Source organism: Mastigoproctus giganteus, chromosome 2, assembly GCF_048544385.1.
Source record: "Mastigoproctus giganteus isolate SK-2022 chromosome 2, ASM4854438v1, whole genome shotgun sequence".
NCBI lineage: Eukaryota > Metazoa > Arthropoda > Arachnida > Uropygi > Thelyphonidae > Mastigoproctus > Mastigoproctus giganteus.
In genome coordinates, this window is record NC_143576.1 from 34281781 (window position 1) to 34304997 (window position 23217).

Sequence of the window (23217 nt, forward strand, 5' to 3'; positions counted from 1 at the left end):
TACTGGGACAGGATCGTAGTTAAACCGGAACTTAATAGAATGCAAATATTTACCAGAAATGGTAACGAGCAGGTGCGAAGCCCTTTGAGTGATGCATCGCAGCAAGAATTGATTGTAATGATAGAAAACTTCTATTATGATGTGAAAAGCGATTATTCATATATACGCTGTTCATCCTCACCCCAAAGAGACAATCAAGCTTACAAAAATTAGCGCAGTTGGTGCATGGACTGGATGAATTCATTATGGTAGTTTTGTTTGTGAAATCTCTATTTTTTACTTACGATATGCCAAGGTTCTTACCGCTAATCATTGACTGCCCACATTCTCTGCACCCTTTCCAACAGATCGGTGCTGTAGGGTATAGCAACAAGATTAGTTTGGGGTTAAAAATTACTTTTATGAAGAAAGACTGCGATTCTGTAAATTGAAGCGTCTAGAAACTAAGTATCTGCGCGTTATGATGATGTTATTGAAATGTTTAAGGCTTTAAGTTGTTGATAAACTAAGTTCTGATGGCAACTTTACCATTTCTCAGTTGGTATTAAAGTAGCAGACTTGAATCTTACCAATCATGACCCTAATTTTAGTATAAATTTCTTGATTTGTTTCGTGGCAATCGGAGTTTCTTTTTGATTCCTGTGTGTGATCAGGAAAAAATGAACGTTTACTATCACAATATACAATGTTTTCGTATTCAATATTAAATTACAAACTGTGGTTCTCAACATGTGGGGATAACTCTTGAGGGGTAATTCGCCTGTCTGGGAGGAAGGGAAAATGGGAACTGCTTGATGTTTATCCTATACGTGATTTGGAAACTTTCCAGAATGAGCAAACAATTGCTCTGGCCTGTTCTGCAAAGCTCACATTTTTTTCTATAAAATCCATGTTTTTATAGCATCATATAAGCAAGGAAAGACAACCTTATTAAAGGCCTCAATCCCTCAAAAACTGTAAAGCCGCCACCACCACCACCAGGTGCCGCATCTTGTATCATTGACAAATAATGTTTCTTGGAAAGAGAAGTATAATGTTAGTGAAATAAGGTTCCATCTTCTAGACCGCCGGTTAGATGCTTATTGGTACCTCATTTGTGGTAAGTCGGGTACCTCATACCTACAGCATCTGAATATTAGACTGACTTTAATTTCTGTACATTGTAATTTTCAGGAAATACGTATAAAGGTAGGTAGTTCCAGATAATGGAAGTTGAATGAACGAGGAAGAAGAAGAAAAGTTGGTTTTGTGAGTTTGAAGTTGGACAGTAAAAGGATGTTGACTGGTTGCGTGTTCGGACTTCTTTGAAAGAGAGAGCTGGAAGTAGAGAAGCCAATTCAGAAGAACAGTGCCCATGGAAGTATCTGTAGAAAAGGCATGCAGCAGAAACAGTACGTCTATGAGACAGCGAGTGGACAGACTCTGTTAGAGATGAATCATTAATTAACCTAACTGCCCTCTTCTGAATGGAATCAAGAAGCCTGAGAGAGGTTTTGGGGGCACCACCCCAAATGTGGGAACAATATTCCATGGTAGGGCGGATTTGCGATTTATACAGGGTGAACAGCTATTTGGGAGAAAACCAAGTTTTTTAGATGCAGAGGAAGGAATATTTGTAATGTGCTTGTGCCAAGAGAGATTAGAAATCAGGGTAATCCCCAAAAGAGATATCATTTTGTCTAGAAATCGGAGTGTCACCAAACATAAGCATAGCAGCAGAAGAATCCTTTTTGCGAGGTATAAAACAGAACTGAGTTTTCAAATAAAAGAAATGAAATTATTTTTGCCCATTGGAAAATTACCTGGTGATCAGCATTTGAAGAATTGCTATTGGATGTTCAAGAAGTTTTAATTTGGACAAGGTTTCTCAAACTGTAAGTGGAATGTAATGTGCTATCGTCTGCAAACTATGGATAGGAATTCGTATCAATCGAATACGGTCATTAAGATGCAAAGAAGAAAAGAGCGGGAGAAAGAACTGGACTTTGAGGAACACCAGCATTAATGGAGAAGTGAGAAGCCAGATTTTTTTTCTTTTCATATTTTCAAATTATATAGCGTTTGCGTGTGGATGTGTGGTTATGTTTAATTCCGGAAAAAGGTTTTACTCGTTCAAATAACACATTGCGAATTCTTCTGAGTCTAATCAACGGAACGTTTCATCGGAGAAAAGTGCGCTAATTATTGAATGAAAAACGATAGCCGTTTGGTTAGTTTAAAAGATGGGAACATTAGTATATAAGGACATCACCGTATTTAGTAGTCACGAAGGCTCGAAACAGGGGCAACTGAAACACGTATATTACTGCATTTTCGCGTTTGGCCATTCGACTTCACCGGTCTTTTCTGCGAAGATGTGACTGCAAAAGATGAATATCAACTACCAGTGTTGGAGTCAATATATGTAACACGACGCGCCAATTTCCACACCTCAGACAGACACATCCTCCTCCTCCTCCTCTCTCTTCCAGGAAAGTGAAGCATCTTTGCAGATGTATTCTCCCTTATGCAAAATACAATCCGCTTTCGACTTCCAATAAAAAACAAAAAAAAAAAAACATTCTGACGTCCAACGCAGGGGTTGATAGGGACGCACGGTACTCGTTTCATTCGTCAACTGGCAGCATCCTACTCCTCCATCAGTCAACTGATCGCGCTACCTCATAACGCTGTTTCCCTTAAATCTCTGCGCGAACTGCGATTAATCCCCCGTAGACCGGCGTATTCCCCGACTGCTCGCATCTAACGAATTTTCGTATTACATCGAAGCAAACCATCCATCTCCCCGGGCGGAAATTGCTGAATTCTAATGGTCGCAGCTTGCCGTTCTCCACCACGATCCATCGGCTCCGTGAGCGACATCGAAAAGGTAACAAACTCGAACGTTTACCTTGGGCCGTCATGGCGGGCGTGGAACGCAAAGCTACACGGGCACCTCGTTGTCATCGGAAATGTGAACGGGAAATCGCATCCATAACTGGTGCACGTACGCGTCCGCTGTTTCCCCCCCCCCTCTTCTCCCGCACGTGGTTCGAACAGACGCTCACGCACGCACACGCACATTTCCGCAGCGAGCGTCTGCGGGTTAGCCCCGCCTCTGTAATGGAGACTCCTCGTTCCTTACGCGTCCTGGCCTAAAGGAGGAGACGTGCTACGGCGGACCAATAAAAGATGCAACATTACGGTCGGAGTCGCCGGGGACGTTACGATACACGTAATGACATTAGACAGTACAGCGGGAACGGCTAAATTAGATCGAGAAATGGTGGCTTTAAAAAGTAAGAAGCCGAAAAGTTAAAAAGCTCTTTGCGTATGGGAATCTTAAGAAAACGGCTGCTTTTAATTTGGACTGTTAGAAGAAAATCATCGTAATTTTGATAACTTTTCAAACTTTTCTGGCGTTTTTTTATTTTTATTATTTTTTTTTTTATTTTTATTTCTGCAGCGCGTGTATGTACAGCCGGTTATTACCCTTTTCATTCTCTGTGACAGCCGGGGATTAAAGTTGCCAAATAATATATTGATAAGTTCGTAACCAGCACTTGGCGCTTTTAATAGTGGAAAAAATGGAAAAAATCGTATTTAGTTTTTAGTGCGTTGATGGGATTGCCACAGTAACGAAGTTACTTGGTAATTGCTCAATTTGGAGGAACCGTGTCGAGAGACATCACGAGAGAGAGAGAGAGAGAGAGATCGTTTTTTAAATTTGTACCTGGGTGTTTGTGATGTACAGATGGCCACCGGAATTTCTAAATAGCGAAGGGATGCTCCACTGGAAGTTGATGCTTTTTTGCGCCGGGTTGCTTTTAGTGTCAGATTCCATGACTTTCCAGCAAAAATTAATTCCATCTTGAAGTTTGGGTTTTGAATTTAGCAGAACATAGCAGCTATTATGAACCAAAAGCAAGTTTTGGCACAGACGCAAAAAAACCCCCCAAAAAATCTACAAGAGAAGTATTCCATCCATTTTGGATAATCCTCCTTCCAGACTTACGTGTTAAATAAATAACCGATTTTAAAATGGTATAAGTAAAAATTAAATACAGTTAAAGATCTTAATTTAATTTATAAGGTGATTTTTAAATACAGTATTTGAGTTTTTGTGACTTTTGGTGAAGTATACCTTAGTGGTTTGCCACTCGGCCAAAGAGAGGAATAAATTTCAGATGGACGGCATTTAGGAAATATAGTCACATACTGAAGAGCAATATACTCCCCACCATGACTTTTGGAAGTGAAACTTGGGCACTCACCAAAAGAAAAGAACAGAAGCTGAGAACTGCACAGTGAAGAATGGAACGAATTATATTGGGAATCAGACTGTTAGATAAGAAGAGAAACACATGTACTAGGCAGAAAACTCAAGTAAAGGACATTCTTATCGAAACTAAAGAAGTGGAATGGACTTGGGCAGGACATATAGCTCGAAGACATGATGACAGATGGACTAAGAAAATAACAATACCCAGGAGAGCTAAAAGAAAACCTGGAAGACAACAACGGAGATGGACAGATGAAATTCAAGAGTTCGCGGGTAAATGGATGGCCATTGCACAAAACAGAAGCAACTGGAAAAGTTGCTAGAGAGGCCTTCATCCTGCAGTTGAATTGAAAATGGCCGATGATGACGACCTATTGGCTGAATAGCTTATTTTTAGAGAATCACATTCCAGTGAATATTGCGTACTAACATCTGAACTTAATTCGTAAAACTTTGAGTGCAATACTAGGGCAACTCTTCAAAGGCGTTCTGTTGCGAATTAAGACCACTGCATTGTTTATCCAGCTTAAATCTTGCTGGCTGAAAAAACTGATTAAAGAAAAATAGTTCTGCAAGCGTCTTAAAAGTTCAGAAATGTCACCTTTGATTATTATCTTTTATTTTTTTGCATGGATCTTAAAGACAAATGCGATCACATACGATTATTGGATTGTAAAACTTGTTTTTGATAAAATGTGCCGTTGCAGAGTTTATTGTAGTATCCTATACATTTCATATTATGTATGAAACTGTAAAAATTGACTACAGTATTTGATTTAATTATTCAAAAAAAGAACTACAATGGTTGTGTAGTTTAGAACTGAATTATATTCAGTTCTAAATGATTTTAGAACTGAATATAATTCAAAAGGATCTTTTTGTACGTAGCCAGAAATAGCAAACTTAATCTCCTAAAACTTGCATCTCAATTAATATCAACACCTTTTGGCATCTCTCATGCTGTAAAAATAAAATCATCACTTGGTTTTTGAATAACTTTGAATGGACTTTGAATAACTCTTTCGCAATATTATTTTGGTGTTTGAATAGCGAAGATTTTCGCATGTTTTTAATCGCAAACATCTTTCTCAAAGAGTATGTGGGAGTTCAGCTGCTACCACTCCGATGATGGGATTACATAATTATCCGACAGTTTTATTTCTGAAATCCCTGTTGATCTCCCACTCCATGGTCGTGAGATTACTTATCTCTTTACTTCTTCGGATTACTTTGAATTTCCTCTGCCAAAAGAAATGCAATCATTGCGTGCAAAAAAGTTTGATAAAATAGTAAGTTAAGGTTATTTCTACAACGTATTTGTAGTTGGCTTCAGGAGGATATCAGGAAGTTAATACATCATTGTATTAATCATCAGCAGGCCGTACATTATTTGATGCTCGCGTTAGAATTCTGCTTACCAAAAATAAGCAAGAGGATCAGGTTTTTTACCATGGCCAGTGTCCAGCCTAATGAGCGCACGTGGCTATTGTGTTGTCATCTGTATAAAAAGACGGGTAGCCGTTAAAGGGAAACAGCATCATTTAAGCATCTTTAGGAGATGACCTTAGTGGTAGGAGAAAAGGGGAAGATTACAAGAGCAGAAACGGGTCCCTAGGAGTTAGGAGACAATTAAGAGCGGAACTGATTTAGAGATTTAATGGTTTCGCCACTCTTTTAGATTCGAATATAATCTCTTAAAAGATTCAAATCTTGTCGATGATCCCAGGAATTTATTGAATCTGCATTTCGAACTTTGATATCCCTCTGGAGGGAAACATTGATTTCAAGAGATGAGACTCTTTGAATTGTATTTTTTGATGGAAGGCAGAACATTCATTTTTAATTCACTGCCATTCCTAAACATGGCCGATACTTCAGAGCACAATCTCTGTTTTACAAAATCTTTTACAGAAAGTACAGAGTACAGAAAGCACCGGGTTGTATTTAAGTTTACTTTCAAGTAACAGCATTCCCCCCCCCCCCTCCGTCATTACTGCAAAATAAACTTATTGCAAAAGGAATCAGGTCAAAAGTTCGGTTAGTCTTTGAGTTTTCAAGTTCCAAGATCGTTTCGGATGGAGGGACATAAACTAATTATTATATAGATTTATTGCAAAAGGAAAAATAAAATAAAAACCACCTTCAACTATTTGGCCTCAGCAGCCCTTGTGCCGTTAAACCCAATACCAACAAAATTAACCACCTTCAACGGTCACCATTAGAGTTGTTCTTTAACCACCGTACTGTGTAAAGTTTTCCAAAAATAACCCTTCTAAATCATTCTTTAGGGCACTATTTTTTTGACTAAGGACTACACTCAAAGAACGATATTTAGAGCTTGAACATTTAACAAATTCCTCCCACCGACACGTCCAACCTTCATTTTGGATTTGCTTTGCAGATTTAACAGTTGATGGAGGGGGGGGGGGGAAAGAGCGAGAGAGAGATCAATTTTAAAATTGCTATAACGGGATCCACTGCATATCCACTGCTGATTTTTTTGTCCCGAAGATTTGTGCTTAAACACATATTAGTCGAATAAGTTGAACTCATCCCCTTTTTAGGAGATAGGGATTAAATTTATACTCGCATCTTAAGAGGCTTAAATTTTTGGTTAATTTTCCGAGTTCTCAAAAAGTAAATCCGAAGACGTAACTCGCGACGAATTCTGTGAACTATTTTCGTCTGATGAAGAAAATGGACCAATCCTCGGGTTTTAAAAGGTGAGCAGCAACCCAAATTTCTGTAAAAATGTATTATTTCACGTCTTTCGAACCGAAAGCACGTGCTTTTAATTCATTGGGTTTTATAGTGGAGTATAAACCGAACCTTATAATTAAATACGATATTTTAGCGTTTCAGAGGTCGACGTATACTCCGAAATATACGGTACATCCGTTAATTACGATAGTATAAGTCATAACTTCCTCTTCCCTCCCCATCCCCGATTTCTCATGGCGAGTTCGTCTACTAAAGCATCCCTAAGTGGCCTCAACCTCTAAATCACCCACGGTTCTAATTACAATGTGATCGGGCAACGCACGTGGCCGTATCATGAGACACCATTATTAAACAAAACAATTTCTCTGCCATTCACCATTCTTTCTCGCGCGCGCGCGCTTGGGGTAGAAGTAATTCGCGTTGCCCGCCTATTTCCCCGCTGATCAAAGTCGGGAGAATTGTCCCTTGGACTATTGTTAGGCTTAGCCAGGTCACCAGGTACAGTCTTTTGCTGACTAGTGACAGACAAGCGTTCTTTCCGGCCGGAAGGCGAATGAGGAACCGCCATAGCGGTCACCGGTGCTGACAAACCGTCCGGGTTAATGATCATTAATGGAACGTGACGTTTTAATTGAGAACGAGACACACCTGAAACGGCACGTGGCGCTTGCAATAAAGACACCAATCACGGCAGAACGGACGGAACAGACGGCGATGGAGCGGTCTCAATTTAATTAGCGATGTCCAGCCAGCGTCTGTGGACCCGCTGTGTCTGCCGTGGGTTTGCCTGTGGGGTGCTGCACGTGGCCGTAGCAGTAAACAAAGGATCGTGACGGCCCGGGTTACGAAATGGAGAGATCCATCTCCAGCGGGATATTTATTGAAGTCACCGGGGTTGTTGATGGCCGTGCTGGAGGAACGCTGTCCGTAGGGGAGTCAGTTTTTCTTCCATTATTACTTTTAGCTCGGGCTTCTGTCCTTTATTTTTGCTTCAGACGTCTTCGCGAAACAAAATAAGTTTGGATTCTGAAAGACACGATGGAACGTTCATCTATTAATATTGCCACATTGGGCAAAAAAGCATCTAATTGAGAGCACGCAAGAATGCAATTTAACTTCTCCGAAGGGACAAATGGGAAACGTTTAGGGAGAGAAAGACAAGTGTATTTCTTAATTGTGTCCGAAATATTTATTTTTCCGAATTACTCTTTGTTGTTACCGATGTCATTTTTTTGTAAATCAGAAAAAAGGCAAAAATCCACTTTTTTTTTAAAGGTGGTGGCGATTAGCCGCTTTTCTCAACTGAGAAAGGTGGCTAATCGCCATTTATAGCCACAGATTGAATGACAGAATGAAATAAACGCGGTAAATTTAATTGTGGAACACGCCGTTAAGAGAAGGGGATGGAACTGGTCTAGATTGCCAATCGGAGGAATATTCAGCCGAAGAAAGGGATTGTTATCAACCAATTTGATCAGCTGATTGCAGATGGTGTTGTATAAGTGACTGTACCTCGTGGAGGTTACTACGGGAACGCATCTTGGGACGATGAATTACGTGAAGAGCACGAGAGACACAGATCCGATTAGTATTGGCAAGGGATCTCAGAATTGCAAACCAGTTCGTTTCTGACGAGACGAGAAACCAGGAGAGTGTCTTAACACTGGAAAAGTTCCCTGAATAGCCCCCACCACGACAGAGGGAATGTTTACATTTAAACTTTTCCTTCAAGGTTGTATCTTTTAGCAGCAACATATTTTATTATTTAATCTTCTAGGATGGCAAGCCTTGCCATCCTAGAAATAGCCATTTCTAGTTATATTATTTTATTGTCATCGGTTTACTTAACCGTAAGGTTTTGGCCGTACACAGCCAGTTAGCAAGGAGGGCATGCATCCATCTCAGTGAGCTTACTTATGACTAACACCGGGATATCTTCAGTATTTATTTACTAATTATAAACGTATTTAAAAATTCAGGCTGGAATTGTACGCGGTTTTATAGAGGGACAATAAAATATTCTTTAGTGCCAATGATTTTTATTTATTTATTTTATTTTATTTTATTTTTTGAGGATGCGAGGCGTACTGCAGCATTGAATGCTGGAAGTTTAGCAGGAGGATGCCACTTTGTTATGATAAACTGGTCATCACAGTTACTTCGCTCTTGTCGAATATTGGCAGTGGTTGATGTGTTGTCTCAATGAGTTGATAAGCGTTCTCAAGTGCGTCTTTCCAGTTCTCTTTGCAAAATTTGTAGGGATATATGGCGAGCGCATTGTAGAGACCAGTTGGGTTGAATGGAACATACTTTTGAGAAGCACTAAATTGTTAACGGTAGTGTGGAGTGGAAGTCTCGTGCATCCTAGTTCTCGGTCTGCCTGGCTTCTGCATCCAATAATACTTGAAATTGAGGGTGCGTCTACGATCCCTCTGAGTTTTGCTAGCACGGAGAGATTTGATGTTGAAATTTGTATTTTCCACGGGGTTTGGCCGAAGTTGGTGTGAAGAATCGACCTAGAGGTTGTAAACAGTCGCCCCGTTAACCGGTTGACCCACCTCATGATGCAGTGTTCCAGCCCACAGTATCTGCTGAAGACCAGATAATGGAGGGATAGGAAAGAGGCATCTTTGAACGGATTGTATCATTAGCTTAGGATCCCTTACACCCACTAGTTCTTGCCTAAGGGGCTTACATGGCTGCATACTTCTTGACTTTTATGTAAAGTGTCTTCCCAATGTTAAGCCCTCGTCCCACGTAAGGCCCAGGTCCGTGTGGGAGGAAATTTTCTACACTAAGGTTCCGCGTATTTGGATGTCGTGTTTTTTTTTTTTTTTTTTTTTTTTTGGCAGTACCAGTTGAGCGACTTTCATTGGGTTAAGATCAATTGAGGTAAATAATTCTGAAGCAACTGGACTGTATTTGGTGATTTGCCCCTTTCTGTCCGTAGAGGCTGTTTGGCATCTTTTGATATTATGAAAAATCTTATGTCGTTTGCATAAGAAGTGAGCTGAGATAGGGCTAAATGGGCTCGTTGAGCGGACCCCTCCTCGAGGTACCCCTTTATTAATTGTACATTTGTGCCAGAGATTATAAACTTGTCGTGCCCCTAGTTTTTGGTCGTAGTGTGAAAAAGCGGTCTGTCTGGCGTGTGTCATTCATTGATTGTTTTACCTCTAAGAAATTGAAAACTCTTGTGGTGCGAGATCTAATGAACATGGTGGGTGCTGTACACTTTACACATGGGCAAAGAAGACCCATCTAGGGCATCATTGGGCATGGCCCGTGGAAATTCCTGCTTCAGGTTCTATCGCTTTAATTATATTAGCCGGTCAAATAATAAAGTATCTGATAGGCCACATACTGTCAGAGAAGTTTACCAGAAATAGAATACAAGAACATCGCCGTATTTAGTGGTCACGTGGTCCTGAATCACATTCAACTCGATCGCTTGTACTATTTCATTCTGGCTTTGACCACTCGGCCGCTTCAGACTAGATCTCCTATTTTGCAGCTCGAAACCGCTTTCTTTCTATTTTTTGAATGCCATCTTTCATCGTTGAATCACCACGAAAACTTGTTTTCGTATTGATCCCGCATTGACCTTAAAAAAAAAACTTGAATGATCCTATAAAAAACTAAAAATTAGTAAATGGTATACAGACAGATCGCTTATATTAATATCATCAATTAATAACAAGTGATTGTTTATAGAAAATTGGCATCTAGAGGAAGAAGATTTATAATACTGAAAAGTAAGTAGAAAATAAATTAAGCAATTAAATGTTTTTATTTTTAATTATTTTCGAAAGAAACTGCTTCACGGTCATCTAACCATATTTCTACTAGTAACTGTGGAAAACTTCTTTGTTGGCGAGCGTATGAATCTTCTTGTCCATAAAGTAGCAGCTTTTTATCCCGTACTAGTCAATGTGGAAAAGGTGAAAGAAATGCGGTTCATAGCTGCTCTAAGATCGAATCCACTCTTTTCTTGCCTGAAAGCAAACGGAACAGGAGAACAAAAATTTGTCCCAGATGCCTTCATGTATCGTGTATAACTGTTTGAAAAAATATGGTGCAATTTTGAACCTCAGTCCATAATTAGTTTTTCACTGTGTGAAAAATGGATTGATTTACGAAAACCACAAACACGAAAGGTATTAGAACCTGCAGTAAATAATTTTTCACGATACTTAGTACCGGGCGTGGATTGAGGATTGGAAAGGCAGAAGAAGATACTTATTGACATTAGACTTGAACTTCTGTAGATTGTAATTTGCAGGAAATACTTGTCAGGGGAGGTTGATTCAGAAAACGGAAGTTGAAGGAGTTGATATTAGTATTAGCCATATAGTACAAGGAAGCCACAGGCTTTTGCTGCACAGGCCAAAAGAAAAAAGAAAAAAAGTGGATAAGAAACTAAAAGTATTCTTACTTGAGTATTTTCTCTAACATGCTGGTACAAATAATAACCATTAAGTTTATTTAAAAATTTTGTTCTCCATGCTGAGTTTCTCTTCCCAATCAGTTACGGGCAGATTGATGTCATCCTTAATAAGACATTCGAACCTGCTTGCCCATTCAATCTGCGTGTACAGACTCTCGTCATACTCTTCACAATCTTCTGGTCTGTAGTTTACTCCCGCTCTCATTATACTTAACTTCCAAGAAGTTACTTCTGCCATCAGACTCTGTTGGCAGACGTAACTTCTGACTCAGCAAATGCTCTTTTCTGCTTTTGATAAGAATGGCCCAGCCACTCCTTCTGTCTTCTCATTCTATTCTAAATATATTATACATACCATAATCGAATTCGTCGTCTCTAGTTTCCGGGCGGCACCACATTTCTGTCAGCCCTATTATGTCAGCACTAGTTGTTCTGACCAGGAGTTCGGATTCACTCATTTTGTTGGCAACACTCCTGACATTACTGTACAGCAGGTAAGACTAAGTATAGTTTACTATCCTGACATATCCATTGAAATTATTCAGGATTGTTTCCCTAACTTTATATTCGCGCTCATTTGAAAGGTTGCCACCCTCAGAACATCTTGCCAAATCGGCACAGCAGCCGATTTGGCAAGATGTTCTGAGAAACTTGGCAAGAAACAAGAACATTTGAGTTGTGTGTAACCATTACTTTCACCCATATCATCAGATAAACGCTGGCTTATATTACCCCCCGAACCAACAGTTTCCCCTGGACCTTTCTCAATGGTACTGGAAAAATTCGTGGCATCATGGCCCCCGAGTGCCAAGTTATAGTTTCCAAGAGATTTTTCTAGTGTGTTCTATGGTGAGTTACTAGCTTCTCAAAACTTTTCCTCCGCTCTCAACGTTACTGCTACTTTCGCTAGCAAAGTACTGCTTTCCTGCTCTTCTGATCGCTTGTTCACTGGTTCGCACCGCTTCTGCCTTCACGTGGCAGGGCCGGTAATCTGGGAAAAAAGTTATCCTCTAGGGAAAACCATGGATTTAAATGACTTTCCATCTCTTAGAGCCTTCAAACTCGACCAGAAACATCCAATGATAATGTCTTGAACCAACCCAAAAACCCAAAGGTCGCGGGTTCGATTCCCGCCTCGGGCTTGGATCAAAGTACTGCACAAACCTTGGGAGGTGCATTATGGCTACAGAAGCCTATGCGCCAACAACTACAAAAAAAAAAAAAAAAAAAAAAACTAACCTAAAAGGCTTCGAAGGGAAGCAAAGTGCCATAACATGCCAAACTTTCTGGTAATAGAATCCCTATGCACCCAGCCTATGGGAAAGTTATCACAATTTCTAATTCAAGACAATCCACGGCTGGATCACCAAAACTGGTGAAAAGACTACAATCCGGAGACCTGATTGAAACAGCTACCTCAAAACGTTTTAAATGGCTGCTGAAAACAAGACATTTGGTGGGCTGTCAGTGTCGATTACTCTGTACAATACCATCAAAAGGTGTCATCAGAGTGGGATCTGCTTAGTCCCCGAGGAAGTAGTAGTCCAGGAACTTAGCAGTCAGTGCCAAACAAATAATGACCAAAAAAGAAAAGAAAAGAAAAATCTCATTCCTACTAGATCCATCATTTTAACATTTAGCACTACAGAATTGCCATCCACAATAAAAGCTGGCTATTTAAACTGCCGAATTCAACCTTACATTCCGAACCCTATTCGTTGTTTTAAATGCCAGAAATATGGCCATTCTCAAGAGGCGTGCAGAGACATAATGCAGAGGGGATGTCATTTATCCAATCTGTAGATCAAAGAACCATACACAAGCAGACTGTTCAACCTCAACTCTCATTTGTCTCAATTGCAACGGATGCCTCGTGTCTTTTCTAAATTATATGAAATGTGCAAAAATGGGGGAAAAAAAAAATACAAAAATACAAAATTGAACATAAAGTCACATATCCTGAAGCACGCAGACAAGTTATGTTGACCATGCCTAGTCAATCCTACGCGTCTCACACCCGGAGCTATTTTTCAAATGCAGTTCAAACAGATGTGTCAATTCCTCCCAACACCTCTCTAGCGAACTGGGTTAAAGCAACTCTGTCAACCTCTGGAAAATACCCTCCTAAAACTAAAACCAGCGAGGCCATTAACACTCCAATTAGTATCCCAACTGATACTCCAACGGTCTCGAACGACATTGAAAAATTAAACTTCTAAAGACTATTATGTAAGTGGATGTACACTCAGATTATGAGGAACCCATAATAGCACTTCATGCGAACAGCACTGTGGATAATTTGTACACCCATCGTCCTAAAAAATGACCGGAAAGAATACTCCGCATACAAAAAATAGTCAGGAGAATCATTTTCAGCTAAACCTAAATAATGCACATCATACAATTGAACTGCAGAGGGCTAAGCAGTCACTCTGATGACCTAAAGGATTGACTCCTGCGATTAAATCCCATAGGTGTATGCTTACAGGAAGCATTCTCGTCACCACATGTCTCGCCAAATTTTCAAATTATACCATGTGCAGACGTGACAAGAGTTCAGAATCTCCTGCACGTGGAGGAGTAGCTTTTTTTTTTTTTTTTTTTAATTCTAACACACCCAATTCCAGGCCCATCCAATTACGAACCGCCCTAGAAGCTGAGGCAGTGAGTATTTCAGTTATCTTTGTTTCCATTTGTATTCCACCTTTTCCACATGTAGAATCGACAATCTCATTACATAACTCCCAATTCCAATTTGTGTTTTCGGTGATTTTAATGACCACCATCCATTGTGGGGATCCACTACAATGCACTAGAGGCATATTGATTGACGAATTTATGAACAATAATGATCTTAATTTACTAGGAGATGCCACCTATATCCACACCCACCTTCCTACTGGATCGACTTCTGTGATTAAGTTGTCAATCTGTCCACTATTTATCTTTCCAATCATGACATGGTCGGTATTAACCGATCCCTTTTAACAGTGATCACTTTCCTTTAATTTGCTCATTACAAATGGTTGTAACTCCAAATCCTGATCAACGATCCACTTGGAAGTTTAAAAAGCCGAACTGGGACAGCTATTCTGCTCAAATACTACTAGACAGACTATGTTCCAAAACAACCTATCAATGATGTGAATACTTACATCAATCAGATTCTGACTGCGGCCAATGCCTCAATTCCAAAATCCAAGACATTGAACTCACCGAATTCACTGGTGAATACGCTTTAATGCCAAACAGGAGAAAACCGCGCTTGGATTAATTTCCGCAAGTATTTATCCCACCACTAGTAACCACATTGCTTATAAAATACTATAAGCTGAAGCAAGACAAATTAGACGAAACGTGATCGTGGATTGCTTTTGCTTCAACCATCACAAAAGACACCGGCACGTCTCATCTGGGGAAGGATACGGGCTATAAATGGCAAATTTGTTCGCCTGCCCTCTCCGATACTTCATTGGAAAGGGAAAGACGTGTCTACTACTGAAGAAGTTGCTAATGGACTAGCAGAATCGCTTGTTATAATCTTTCCTCCTTCCAGAACATCAAAGCTGGTGCTGAACGGTATTAAATCAACTTCACGCATCGCACCTTTCCGTATAATCAACCCTTTACGTTAGTAGAACTGAAAGAATCGTTAAATAGATATTCCAAAAGTGCTGCAGATGGTGTTCATTACCTTATACTGAAGCACTTACTTAGAGGACCAGATTTTATCCCATTTTCTTGGAAATCATGCCAACATAGAATAACCCATAACATACTTAAAGCGTACTGGCGTATATAATTCAATTGTTATAATATATACGAAATAAACTATGAACTGACACAATTTGGCCTCAGTAACCCTTGTGTCATTAAACTTAATACCAACAACATCCTCGCATCACCTTTGTTGAAATTAATACCATCTCTACAAAATAGATTCCTTCTACCTGCAAGTGCAGGCCACGCTGATTGGGGGGAAAAATTCTCCCTTCATGAATAATAATACTCTCTTTACACACCTCCTTAAAATCTGACAGTCTGTTGGTAACATCATCAATTGATGCTCCTGGCAAACACCCTGGTTCTGGTCCACCAATCTTTATTATAAAAAAAACGTTGTCTCTTTCTCTGAAAATAGTCTCCCATGAAAACGAAATCATCTTCAATCAGAGATTGAGCATTTTGCACTTGACTGTTCTGTTCTGAAACCCGAATTGGGGACGCCTCACTTGACTCGAGATACTCGAGTTTCTGACGAGCTCCCAGTTACATCTTTTCTAGGGCAAGCACCCGTTTCTTCAGCAACTCAAATTGTTCTCTTAACGAGGAAGAAAAAAAGTTGGTTCTGTAAGTTTGAAGCTGGAGAGTAAGTGGATGTTGGCTGGTTTGTGAGAGAGAGAGAGAGAGAGAGAGAGAGAGAGAGAGAGAGAGAGAGAGAGAGAGAGAGAGAGAGAGAGAGAGAGAGAGAGAGAGAGAGAGAGAGAGAGAGAGAGAGAGAGAGAGAGAGCGAGCGGAATTATAGAAGCCAATTCAGAAAATCTGTGCCCATGGAAGCATCTATAGAAAGGGTATACAGTGGCCACAAAACATCTGAGGCAGAGGGTGGAGAGACTTATTCAAAGGGCGATACATGGAAAGTATTTGGGGCATCTTTTTCCTCTCGTGCAACGTTTGCTTCTTAGTAAATTTCTATTTCTGTCATTCCATTTTCTTCTTCCATTTTTCACTCTTCCATTTCTGTCAGTGTATTCGGCACTGCATACGGGATTAATAACATCCCGTTTCTCTTAAAATGGCGGCAGTTCATCTTAGAATTTTCTCCGCTATCTTACTTCATATGTCCGTTAGTCGAAATGGGCCATCGCCGAATTACAAATTTACCAACTTTGCGTTACTTCCACTCTTTTGTCACTTCGAATAATGTCTGGTGCGCATTCAATATTTGCATCGTTTGTTGAAGGTGAGGGGCGATTACTTGTGCAGTGGTCAGTGGTACTTTCACGACTCGTGCATGGTTTCATCGAATCCCAAGTGTATTGTTATTTTAACCACGTAAGCGTTCCAGATGATTTTTTTTTCAAGTGCCCGCGATATCTGGGTATTGTTGGTGTTGATATATTTCCGGGAACTTGTTGAATATGCATTATCTTAACACATCATTGGACGACAACTCTCCATGTCACAGAGCAAGGAACGTGCACGTGCACGCATTGTAGTGGCTAGCACACAGATCCGACCTTAATCTAACCGAATGGCTTTGGGATGAATTGGAATACAGAACTGGGCCAAGGTCGAAATGGCCCTCTTCGTTATTGGAACTCGTGAATGCTTTAAATTTGGAACGGAACACAACACCAACTCTCTATTATAAACTAGTAGAAAATCTTCCACAACGCATTGAAACAGTCATTGCTGCCAAAGTTGGCATCACGCAATTGGTTTCTTTGAATAAATAACCAAATAAATAAATAACCTGAAGACCTGTTTTTTCATGACTACAAGCTTTACATGACTTTTTGTACGTTAGTGTAGAAGAGTTAAACTAGATATATGATTTAGTGAGTCGCAAGTTTTATGCTTATGTCCCGATGTATGAACAATTTTTTTCTTTAGAAAAGATGTTCTGACTGTCTATAATTTTTTAAATTTTCTTTCTTGATTTCACACCATCTGTGATCATGTGCCAGAGTTAATTAAGGTGCCATAGCTGAGTGGTTAGCGCGAAGCACAATAAGCACACATGCTTTGATTGGCTGTGATTTGAGTCCGCTTGACTGTTAAATACGGTGCTGTTTCTTGTATTCTCTTTATCTTGTGAACTCTGACCCTGACCTCCTCCGCACTTCTTTAGTAACACAACTCAATCCACACGTACACCGTGGTGTTCTCCCTGCAAACAGACCAAAAAATACACACAGCTGCAGATATACTTTGATGCCTCATGTCCTTAGTTGTCCAAGCGCTTAGCACAAATCAAAGGATTGTAATAATATTCTCGGAAGACTTTGACAAAAAATTGGAACTAATGAAGAAGTTTAGAAAATACATTTTTACTGTATTAGCGTTTTATGTTAGCTTGAACTTTTATCTTAAAATATTTTGTGACCCACCCCTTGCATTTTTGCTGTTCCTCGAAGTTAAATTGCATTAAATGATTGCCTTACAAATGTAAATAAACAATTGTCCGCTCTTCGTACTTTCAGTGCAATGTTCAGTTAAGGGATCTTTAAATAGAATTGCTTTCAAACTTTTTAAAATTAACCATCTCTTCTCCGCGCATTTCCCTTTTATTTGGTCAACTGGGAAAAAATTTTATCATCCGCCATTATTTATGGAGCTTTCGAGTATAACCCCATATTTGGATTCAAAATGATTTCTGCTGCAGAGAAGTCTCCTCCACTTGCAGTCGAAATGAATTTGGCAACTTAGAAACACAAAAATGCCGCATTACTATGTTTGTGTTGCCCGTGACACTTTTCTGTTAGCAGGGTCATTACCTCTGGAAACTCGTAATCTTAAGTGTGTGGACCTCAAAACCTATCTATAGATCACAATTTACCATCCCGACCCCTTCATCGATCTTGCTTCCGCTTTATCTTACCAGGACACTGCATGTGTACACTCTATATCCTGGTAGGCAGTGGATCACTTTTCATGACGGGTTTTTTGGATACAACTTCGCACCGTTATTGTCTGCTGATGTGCACTGACTACACAAAATATTAGAAATCCGAAATATGTCTGAAGTTTTTATTTTCTTAACCCGGAACATTTTCGGTTTCTAAAAACCTGAGTGAGAGTGTGTGTTGTTATCGAATTCTTGTGTGAGAGAGAGAAGGAGACTATTGGAAGCATCCATAAGCGATTGCAGAAGATGTATGGGGATGATGCTCGTTAGGTTGTATTAAACATCGGTAAGAAGTGAGCATGCTGCATGGATGAGTTGCAGTGGACGGCCACGATCAGTAGAGATGGAAGCCAACGTCGAAGATGATGGATGGCGGATAGCTGGATAACTGTTAGAAAAACTCTCTCTCCAACTGAGCACTGGTCAAGTAGGGAGTTTACAGTTGGCATATGTAATGGTCTACGCTAGATAGGGTTCTTGACGATTGATATACACACAATAAGGAACAGCGAAGAACACCGGACAGCAATTTCTGGCACTCAATATGACTTAGATGAAATCTATTTACAGTACTTCGAAGCGATGACAAGCTGTAGAGTGGCATCGTGCACTTTCTTCACGGCGAAAGAAGTTAAACGCCTCACCTTCAGCCAGATGGCAGCTGTTTTCTGTGACATAAAAAGGGTTTTCCTTTGGACAGCCTGCCAGAAAGAACCATCAGTTCGGAGGCGTACGTAAACACATTGTTTTTCCTCGTGTTCAACGGCAGTGCTATACAAGGAGTTTCGTTGCAGCACATAAAGCTCGACCCCACAAAGGTCTGCGAACCGTGGAAGTGATTGGTAAGATCAGGTGGACTGTGTTCCCCCCCCCCTCACACTTCCGATCTCGCGCCATCAGGCTACCATCTTTTCGGTAAGATTACGGATGGTATTCGAGACAAATTTCTCAATGAATCCCATGGGAAGGTTGAGAAACAACAGTGGCCGAGTATTTTACCACAAAGATATCCACGCTGTTGCTCTAAATGCAAACCTGAAACGTATCAAAATTGGATGAATGTATTTTGGAACATACTCCAAGCCTACTTAAAATATTGGAGATTCCTCCCCAAACTAACCTTATTGTGGTAAGTAGCAATGATTCCAAAGTCTTCATTATATTATCCATTTTTATTTATTACGTTGAACTAAACCCGTGAACCTGTGTAGAACCACAAGTATCAGTGGTGTCACTCAGCCGGTTCGATTCAGTGAGGTAGAACCGGTTGTTCGAATTTTAGAAACTGCAGCGGTACTTATTTGCTATGTCTTCGAAGCTCTCTGTAGATTCAAAATTTCTGTTCATTTGCCTGTCTGATTGGTTGCTGTGCATCTCCATTCGAGACCGGAATTGCGAATACCTTCCTTCCTCTGCCCTCCTTACATTGTGGAAATTCAGTGAAGGATTGTCCCATTTATAAACATGTTGTTCTAGACAGTTCGAGCAATCATCCTGTAGTATGAGGTGGATGCCCTGAAAAATCTGCTTTTGCTACCCGAAAGCCCGATCTCAATATAATTGCACACCCCGCGATGTTTTTGAAGTAGCAAAAACAGTCCACAAGCTAGATTGAAATGCACAACTTCCTTGAAGGGGCCGCGCCTTGAGGTATGAGCGGTGCGAAATTCCATACGAAAAACTTGAGAGTGCCCTCAACAGGATTACTGTGGCCATTAACGGTAGTGGTTATCACTGAGTTTGATTATTTTTTCTTCAAACTGTAGAATGTTTTTCTTAGTGTTCCAACAGTGCTGGATGGAAGTAAATATTTAAGATTTAACAACTTTAGTGGTAGTTATAACAACTGCCCTTAGTTGAAAAAGAAATATATTACGATCGATAAACAAGGTTTAACCAATATCCGTTTCCTTTATTCCTGATAAAAGAAGGATAATCCGCCAGTAAATTGTTTTGTTTGCTTCCCCCAACCCTTTGATCTCTTAATTATATTAAGTCCCATAATTAGTGCTTATATTTGGTTCCTCTAAACATTTCAGTATTTGCGTTTCTGGTCAGGACTCAAAAACGCACCTCTTCTAACAATTCAAAGTACTTAATCATCTCATTAACCGAATTATATAAAAAATAAGTTTTACATCTCAAATACACTCCCCCCCCACACCTCATCATGCAACAAATCGACATATTCAGGGACTGTCACGTGTCCGTGTTATGCTACATAAAGCATGTCGGAAATCGAGGGGCAGTGCAGTTCAGCGAGAGAGCTGGACGCGGCGTAACCCAAGTAACTAGGTATGATGGTTGGCATCAGACATGTTCGTTGCAAGAATTACGAACGCTGCCATTGTTGAGCAAATCCGCACCCTGCTGCGGTTTTGCACAACAGTGACTACAGTAGGGACCGGCAACTGGCGTATAGCAGTTATGAGTATAGAAAATCTGAAATGTTGAGAAAGGTTGCTTAGTCCGCCGAATCCTGGTTCCAGTTGCATACTGACAGGAGGACCAAGGGTATGGCAACAGCATCATGAATCGATGTATCATCGTGCCAGGTGTCAACATGGTGTGCGGAAGTGTGAAATGTATTATGAGGGCGACATTACCATACTTCATTGCTTCGATTAGTCGCCGGATGTCAACCGATTAAGCATTTGTGAGGTGAGGCGAAACAAGTTGCGAGATGCTATCGATTCTTCACGGACCAAGCGTCTCTGCGGATCTCTTTCGATATTTCGTGCAGTCCGCCCCCACCGCTTGAGACTGTTCTGAAGGCGCAGCTGGCTATTAGCTCGGTGTACCTAATACATTAGCCACTTAGTGTACATACGAACATAGTAGGCCGCGATTACTGTATGGAAAAGACATTGTCATGATTTTTAATGTTCGAACTTCTTCATCAGCAGTCAAATTGATTCTGAATGGTCTTTATATCCTCGAACAACTTAAGCAAACTCTAATAGAACGTTGCAACTCCAAGGCGATGATTAAAAGTGGAAAATTAAAGAGAGCTAATGTTTGTTTAGTACGCTGTATTGTGGTTTTATATTACCGGATAAATAAACTCAATTAAATTAAACTGGAACTACTAATTCCAGTTGTAAAGAGGCTCCAGAACAGCTGAACAATACTATTTTGAAACAATGTGTCCATCGACTACGTTTCAGAAAACTCAGCGCAGCTAATCCTGGCGCGTGAAAGCAGTATCTGGTCCACGAAACTCCCTTTGCTTGTATCAACAACGCATGGTCCTTGCGATGCCTTCCCTAATCCCATCAGCAGCAAGTGCACCTATCGCCTGACACCAATTAGCATGCATTTTCTATTTCCTCTTCTGTCAGAGAGACACTGGGATTACATCACGAGAGCCACTAATTGTCATAACCCCGATCGCGGGTCCCTCCTAAACATCCGTATTAGCTGCCATAACACGCGAGTTATTTATAAATGAAACGAAAGTAAAATGTTATTTTTTTTTATGCGCAAGCAGCTCAATGAAAGGAAGGATTTCCTTCTTACAGAATTGATTTGATTCTTACAGAATGAGCAGTTGAACGTAGCACATCCGTTGTTTCTTTAACCAGGCTCCTAACTGAGGATTTTAATACAATGGCAGATTGTAATGATGGTAGCTCGCAAACATCCATTTTTAAGATAACACCTACTTGAGTCTGGTGGTGCATTAGAGCTCTGGAAGACGCAATTGGGACTTAGACTACCAACACCTTGTTATTATTTTATGTTGTGTAATCCATGAGGTCTGGATTATTTAAATATTATCATAAAACAATTGAAATGCAGGAGCGTGTTCGTGCACGCGTACACTGCTACTTACGCAATGTTGTTAACACCAATAGGAATTTATAAAAATTGCGCAGCATTTATTTTTACAGTTCGACGTATTCTATAAGCAGCTGACTCACTATTTAATTAAATTTCTTTTATCTGAAGAAAGCTCAAGATTTTTCGATTACATCTTGCTTGCTTTGACGGGTAGCAATTTATTCTAATAGAGTAAATTGTCCTAATATGGAATATTGCTGAATTTTGCATTAAAATCGACCACCATTAACAGCTAACTTATTCGAGGAGTGCTTGGAATGATGTTCTGTTGCAAGGGTCCACCCACTGCCAAAAGCGGCATCGAGATTAACCCTGAATGGCCAAAATTCGACTTTATTTAATTATTCCAGTAATGACCCATGAAAGTCGCCATACACAGACAAGTGCCCTTGCTCCAGTTCAAAGTGAAGGCGCGCTAAATGCGATTTTAGTTCCCCTGATTCATGCTGGGTAAACCCGCTAAAAATAGCAGCAAGTACTTTTTCTAAACAATAGACCAGGGGCGTCCAACCTTTATTGGCTCGATGCCAAAACAGATAATGCTGAAGGCGAAGGCTGCAAGAAGTGCCTTACCACTAATTACATTTTTCGAAACGAAAATCCACCTATTACACAACACTAACATTCTTTTTGAATGGTTATGAAATATTGTCGAATACTGAGGAAGATAAAAGAAAGCAAGACAGAAAAATCTGGTTATTTAATTTCAAATTTCAGTGTGAAACTATTACAGTATTTGCAAATTTCAACTAATTTCAACTCGGGCGCTCCATAACACTTATGGCAAGTTACATGGGGTTGAATACACCCGCAGCAGACCTTCCTGATATCAAATATTCGCCATGGTATCAGCTCCCACACGGGAATAAACCCGACTCCGAACTCTTTACACTAGATTAAACCTAGCACGCAATCATTAAAATGCCAAGCCATGTTTTGGATCCACTAATCTTCCACAGTTTGGCTCTGTCACATAATTTCGAATTATTTTTGACTTTAGATTTGCAAGCCTTTATGAACAAGGCAACTAACACCTAGAGAATCACAGCGAATTAATACTGAAGGGAATGCTATTTCGTGGTAGATTTTGAATTTCAACAAAGAAAAACATTAATCCACTTGAGCACAACTAATTTTAGCTTATAAATTTTTCAAGGTCATAAACTCTTCCGTTGAGAGTGTATTGTTACTAAAATTATTGAGTGACTACATTTTTGAATTTGCTGCGAAATCCTGTTATCAGGTTAAAAATGGTTTCGATGATCGGGAAATATTTTAGCAACAAATGCATCTTTACTGATTTTGTGGAAGTAA

General features: G+C 40.0%; 1 protein-coding gene across 1 annotated transcript in view; it reads left to right on the forward strand.

Moving 5' to 3' along the window:
• The first annotated feature begins 3217 nt into the window (after positions 1-3217).
• LOC150089262 (homeobox protein orthopedia-like) overlaps positions 3218-23217 on the forward strand; it is a 144300-nt gene continuing 124300 nt past the window's right edge. The window contains exon 1 of the mRNA XM_090389925.1: positions 3218-3278. Coding sequence (XP_090246051.1) covers positions 3218-3278 — 61 coding nt within the window. The remainder of the gene's footprint in view (positions 3279-23217) is intronic.